Source organism: Trifolium pratense, linkage group LG1, assembly GCF_020283565.1.
Source record: "Trifolium pratense cultivar HEN17-A07 linkage group LG1, ARS_RC_1.1, whole genome shotgun sequence".
NCBI classification, from domain to species: domain Eukaryota; kingdom Viridiplantae; phylum Streptophyta; class Magnoliopsida; order Fabales; family Fabaceae; genus Trifolium; species Trifolium pratense.
Window position 1 is genome coordinate 19,350,027 of NC_060059.1, and position 7,029 is coordinate 19,357,055.

The 7,029-nt window shown below is 40.7% G+C and overlaps 1 protein-coding gene across 1 annotated transcript; it reads left to right on the top strand.

Annotated features, from left to right (window-relative positions):
- Positions 1 to 287: 287 nt before the first annotated feature.
- LOC123889733 lies at positions 288 to 5,703 on the top strand. Its single transcript, XM_045939218.1, has 3 exons — positions 288 to 511; positions 5,072 to 5,398; positions 5,691 to 5,703. The coding sequence occupies exons 1-3, from the start codon at positions 288 to 290 to the stop codon at positions 5,701 to 5,703; spliced, it is 564 nt and encodes a 187-aa protein (XP_045795174.1).
- The last annotated feature ends 1,326 nt before the right edge of the window (positions 5,704 to 7,029 follow it).

A 7,029-nucleotide genomic window follows, 5' to 3' on the forward strand; every position in this document is an offset into this window, starting at 1 on the left:
ATGGAAAAAATCCAATCGAACCAAAAAATGATAAGTTTGTTACGAAGACTTATACTTTCGACATTACTAAATGTGATGAAATTTTTGATTTATTGGTGACTGACGGCCAAATTATTGTGCCAAAAGATATGAAAATACCACCAATAGAACAAAGAAAGAAAAGAGGTTATTGTAAGTTTCATAACTATTTGGGACATAAAACTTATCAATGTGTTGTTTTCAGGGATTTGGTGCAAAAAGCGCTGAATGAAGGAAGGCTGAAGTATGCTGATAAGGCAAAGCCTCCAATGAAGGTAGATTCAGACCCCTTGCCACCTGCTGACGCTACCTATGTTGAAGTCTATGACTGCAACATGGTTGAAGTGATAGATGCTGCTGCTCCAATCAAGGCTGTGCCTGAAGAGGAGTACGAAAAGAGGGTGCGTGAGGTGTACCCCAATGCTGAGGAAGAACTGGTGGACTTCCTGAATAGGTGCAAGCTGAAGAATGCTGAAGTGATGCTTTGCCCTAGGTGCAGTGTTGTGTGCGACAAAGAGGCTACTACAGGTCTTCAAAATGTTGTACCTTATGCTGAAAACAAGAGAAAATGGCCAAAATCTAGGCCAAATCAAAAAGCTTGGCCTTACAAAGGGGCCAATTGGGGAAAACCTATTACCAAAGGCCTTTCGATCCAGCAAAGGCTAGGCCCCCAAAACACTTTCAAACCATCTGGGAGAGCACCTGTTAACCAATGGGTGAGTGATGATGGAAAATGGAAGCTCTAGCAATGTTAACGTGAACATTGTAGCTGAACCCAAGGGTTCAAAAGTGGTAGCTGGAAAGGAAACAGTGAATGCTGCCACTGAAGTCAACAAATACTCTTATAGGAATAACTATAAGGGAAAAAATCCTATGACTCGCACTCAGTGGCGAAGGTTTCAGAGGAAACAAAAGTTGACAGCAAAAGAGGCTGAGGCTGGGGGCAAGGTTGTTGCAACCCAGAAGGCTGAAAAGGTTGAAATGGCCAAGAGGCCAGTAAAGGAGAGGCTTTCCATAATATTGGAAGAGCCAATAGCTGAAAATGCCCAAGGAGGGGCAGAAGATGAGGATGACATGGAGGATGATGATCTCTTGGATGAGGGGTCTGATTTTGACGTCATGGTCAATGTGGTGTCTATTCTGCCACTGGAATATGATGTGCCTACTGAAGTCAATGAGTTAGAAGAAGACTTCGAGGCCCTCAATTTGGCTGATCATAAGCCAATGTGTTACTATGTTATGCAAAATGGTTGTGTCGAAGAGCAAAAAGCTGTCTTCGAAAAGCCAGACCTGGGAATGCAGAACCACTTGAAGGCTTTGTTCATTAGGGCAAAAGTCAATAATGTGGGAATCAATAAAGTCTTAGTGGATGGAGGAGCTGTGGTGAATATTATGCCTCACTTTATGTTGAAGAAATTAGGTCTCTATGACACAGACCTTCATTCCCACAATGTGGTGCTGGCCAACTATGAAGGAAAAACTGGCCATTCCCTAGGGGCAGTGCAATTGGAAGTTTGTGTTGGTAGTACAGTTCGAAAGACCTTGTTTATGGTCATAGCTGCCAAACCTAATTACAATCTGCTATTAGGCAGAGAATGGATACATGGTGTTGGAGCTGTTCCCTCAACCATGCACCAAAGATTAATTATCTGGAGAGAAGATGGTTTAGTCGAGAATGTAGAAGCAGATCAAAGTGCATATGTCTCAGAGACAGGCACTGTGACTTTACAGAACTTCGACAAAAACCTGGCTTTGATTGCTCCTTGTGGTGAGCAAGATGCTGCCTTCGATCCAAATGAAGTGGTATCAAAAAAATGTATATCACTCAGTTAAGTTGCATTTAACCCATGCCTTTTGTTGGGAAAGGGAAGACATAGAGAAACCCTTGTGTGAGGATGCATACCCACCAGTGTCTGGATGGGTCAACCATGATGAGTTTGATGATTGAGTCCCCAGCATGGGATCGAATTACGGCTTACGCAGCCGAAAATAGAATCAAAATGGCTCTTTAGGCCATTAATGTTCAAGAAAATATGGCTGTCGAAGCCAATGATAACTTAAGAGACAAACTGGCCTTGGAGGCTAGTGAAGTAAATGATGGCAAAAAGCAAGGGTTGGATTGTATCTATGATGATGAGCCTTTGGGTTTTGAGAAAGATCCACATAGTTCGATTCAAAGAATGCAAGCCCAAGATCCTTTGCAGGAAGTTGATATTGGAGATGGCTCTGCTAAAAGGCCAACTTATATTAGTGCCAATATAGACCCAATCTTAAAAGAAAGAACGGTCGAGTTGCTTAAGAAATACAGAGATTGCTTTGCATGAGACTATAACGAAATGCCTGGGTTAAACAGAGATCTCGTGGAGCATAGGCTACCCCTTCGACCAGACAAGAAACCTGTAAAGCAGCTTCCAAGGAGGTTTGCACCAGAAATCATGACAAAGATCAAAGCAGAAATTGAAAGGTTGCTCAAATGCAAATTCATTCGAACAACCAGGTATGTGGAATGGTTAGCTAATATTGTTCCTGTTATTAAGAAAAATGGATCACTTAGGGTTTGCATAGACTTTAGAGATTTGAATAATGCTACACCTAAAGATGAATATTCCATGCCTGTAGCCGAAATGCTAGTCGACTCAGCAGCCGGGCATGAATATTTGAGTATGTTATATGGCTATTCAGGTTATAATCAAATCTTTATTGACGAAGATGATGTGCCAAAAACCGCATTCCGTTGCCCTGGTGCTTTAGGCACCTATGAGTGGGTAGTGATGCCTTTTGGATTGAAGAATGCTGGAGCAACATACCAAAGAGCCATGAACTTAATTTTTCATGATTTTATCGAAATATTTATGCAGGTTTATATTGATGATATTGTTGTGAAATCCTCTTCTTAGGATGAACATATCGAACATCTTAAAAAATCGTTCGAAAGAATGAGAAAATGTGGATTAAAGATGAATCCACTAAAGTGTGCTTTTTGTGTACGTGCAGGAGATTTCCTCGGCTTTGTTGTGCATAAAAAGGGCATAGAAATTAACCAAAATAAGACAAAGGCTATCATGGAGACAAAACTTCCAGGAACGAAGAAACAGCTTCAATCTTTGCTAGGAAAGATCAATTTCTTGAGAAGGTTTATATCAAACCTAAGTGGCAAAGCTCAACCTTTTTCTCCACTGCTGAGGCTCAAGAAAGGTGATGTATTCGAATGGGGAACGGAACAACAAAAGGCATTTGATGATATCAAAGCATACTTATCGAAGCCTCCAACTTTAATGCCTCCTATTCGAAACAAAGCAATGAAGTTGTACATCGCAGCATCAGATTCGACTATTGGAAGCATGCTCGCACAAGAGGATGAAAATGGCGTAGAAAAGGCTATTTACTACCTAAGTAGGATCTTGAATGATGCCGAGACTAGATATAGTCCAATTGAAAAGCTTTGTCTATGTTTGTATTTCTCTTGTACCAAACTTAAGCAATATATTAAACCAGTTCATGTTTATGTTTATTCTCATTTTGACATCATTAAGCATATGTTGTTAAAACCAATCTTGCATAGTCGAATTGGGAAGTGGGCCTTAGCTTTAACTGAATATTCATTGACTTACCAACCCCTGAGGGCTGTAAAAGGTCAAATAGTGGCTGACTTCCTTGTTGATCACTCAGTGGCTGAAATTCCAATAACATATGTAGAACTTGAACCTTGGATGCTATACTTTGATGGCTCAAAGCACAAATATGGTACAGGAATTGGGATCTTAATCATTTCTCCTTTAAAGATTCCAACAAAGTTTAAGTATAAGATTAATGGAACATGCTCTAATAATGAAGCCGAGTACGAGGCTTTGATTTCAGGTCTAAAGATTCTTTTAGACTTGGGGGCAAAACATGTTAAAATCAGAGGAGACTCTGAGTTAGTAATAAAACAATTGGCAAAGGAGTACAAATGCATTCAAGAACATTTGATGAAATACTTTGTCATTGCCTTCTCGTTACTAAAACGATTTGATTCATGTGACATTCAACACGTGCCTCGGATCGAGAACCAAGAAGCAAATGACTTAGCCCAAATTGCTTCTTGTTATAAGGTAACAGGGAAAAAATTAGATGAGATAGTTGAAATTAAAGAAAAACTAATCTCATGTGAGGTAATACCCCACCAGCTGGGGGCAAATGAACTAAGTGTCGAAATGGAGTTAGAAATGGCGGATGCACACTTTGACGAAGTGATGACTGAGGTCTTTGTGATTGATAATTTGGCTGACAATGATTGGAGACAACCCATTGTTAAATACATAGAAAATCCAACAGGTACAGCCGATAGGAAGGTTAAGTATAGAGCCTTGAATTACACAATCATGGGAAATGAGCTATTTAAGAAGACTCCTGAGGGAGTTTTGTTGAAGTGCCTCAATGAAAGTGAGGCGTATATAGCGATTTCAAATGCCCATAGTGGGGCCTGTGGCGCCCATCAAGCAGGCCACAAAATAAAATGGCTTTTGTTTCGACAAGGTTTGTATTGGCCTTCCATGCTCAAGGATTGCATAGAATATGCGAAAGGCTGTCAAGAGTGTCAAAAACACGCAGGGATACAACACGTCCCTGCCAGTGAGTTGCATTTGATTATCAAACCTTGGCCCTTTAGAGGCTGGGATTTAGAGTTAATTGGCGAAATTAGGCCTGCGTCATCCAAGAACCAACGTTATATACTAGTTGGGATAGATTATTTTACCAAATGGATAGAGGTTGTTGCCCTAACAAACGTGGATCAAGAAACAGTGATCAATTTTATCCAAGACCATATTATTTATAGGTTTGGGCTTCCTGAGACGATTACTACAGACCAAGGAACAGTGTTTGTTGGTCGAAAGATGCAAGATTTTGCCGAACAATCAGGTTTTAAGCTAATGACCTCGACGCCTTATTATGCTCAAGCAAATGGCCAAGTTGAAGCGGCCAACAAGGTTATAATTAGTCTAATTAAGAAACACGTTGCTCAAAAGCCAAAGAATTGGCATAAGACCTTGGACCAAGTCCTATGGGCATGTAGGAATTCTCCTAAAGAGTCAACAGGGTCAACACCTTTTCGACTAACATATGGTCACGATGCTGTGCTACCTGTCGAAATAATGATGCAGTCAATTCGAGTGCAAAGGCAATGGGAGCTACCTCCTGATCACTATGGGAACATAATGTTAGATGAATTAACAGACGTGGATGAGGAGAGGTTGCAAGCGTTAGATGCTTTGATTCGACAAAAGGAACGAATTGCTAGAGCATATAATAAAAGGGTTAAATCCAAACTCTTTGGTGTAGGAGATTTGGTTTGGAAAGTTATCCTTCCCATGGACAGACGAGATCGAGTCTTTGGAAAGTGGTCACCCAATTGGGAAGGGCCATTTAAGATTTCTCAAGTTTTGTCAAATGGAGCCTATGAGATTGAAGAGTTAACTCCTGAGAAACGTTCAGTCAACATGAATGGCAAATATTTAAAGAAATACAAGCCAATGTTGCAAGAAATAAGCATAAAAAATGAATAACGCAAGAATAAAATTTGCGAAATGGTAAAAGAAAATGCCAAGAATCAATTTTTATTCATACAAGATCAACAATACAACCAATCATTCAAGAATGTTCAAGAAAATACAAGAATTGGTTGAATGTTGAAGGGTAACCATTTAAGGTTTACCCTGGGCTCGAGCTCCTTCATCCTTTGAGTCAGAACTGGAAAGTTCTGAGATCTGAGAGTCTTCATCCTCAGAAGAAGGAGTCGGAGTTCCTGGGTATTCTTCGTCAGGCTCTAGGGTGCTGAGGAACTCAAGGTAATCTTCATCTTCGTCATCTGAACTAGAGCTTGAGGAATCAGAAGAGAGAATGATGGTTTCTACTACCTTAGCCGATGCCGGCCTAGGGCGAAGGATTCTAGTGCGTGGAGGTTTGGAAGCTGGAACCTTGGTTCGTCCCCTTCCAAGAGGACGTGGCGTGCTTGAACCCGGGGTAGAAGAAGGAGGATTTTTCTTGTTATCCATTATGTGTGGAGAGGTGTTGATGCGTTAATTTGTATAAAGTGATGAGCAAAAAGAGTTGCAAGGCGTGGGTATTTATAGAAGAATTAAGACGCGTTAATGGCCATGCAGTTACAACTAACCATGGTCGGTTTGCATAGGGAAATGCCATGGCATTAATGCCCAAAGCCGTGTAGTTAGTTATGTTGACTGCTTTGGAAACATGTTCGCTTCACTCCTTACAAAATGCCATTAATAAGGCTTGGGATAATCACCCAAAAGAAGGAAAGCAAGCAACAATAAAGGAATAAAATACTCAGCCAATATATGAACATGCAGCATGAAAAAGCCAAAAAGGGCATACATTCAAAAGGCATGTACGAAATTGTTTGACAGTTGCTAGTGTTAAGAGAGTTACAATTATGACATCCAAAAGAAAAAAAACTTAAGACTAAAAGGAAAATTTATAAAGTTAAGGTTGTGGTTGAGATGTCGAAGGAGGCTTTCGATTGGCCGCTTGAAATTGATAATACTGAGTTCGAATGGACGCCAGTTTACGTTGTAGCATTTCTTTATCACTAGCAAGGTGCTCAACTCGCTTTTGGACAGCTAGACCATCACTGTAATGTTGGATACCTTCACGTGCTAGCTCATCAAGCTTAACCTTCTGTGCTTCGATAGCTACTGCAGCTAGTTTTTCCATCTTAGCCTCTTCTTGTCGAACCTTTTCCTTTAGCGCTTCGATTTCAGATTGCCATTGAGCAATATTGTTCTCACAAGCCACAAGTTGCTCAAGAGCTTCATCAGAGGCAGCTTTGATAGTTGTGACCTCTGCATTGCAATTATTAGCTTGCTCAAAATGGTGTTGCTGGGTTGCGAGCAGAGATGTCAGAAGGCTGCTAGTCCTGGTTAGGAGTTGAGATTGACTAACGAACTGTTCCAAAAAGGTTTCAGCCTGAGTCACTAGAAGGAACATTGCTTCGTCAGTCCTTGGGTTCTGCAG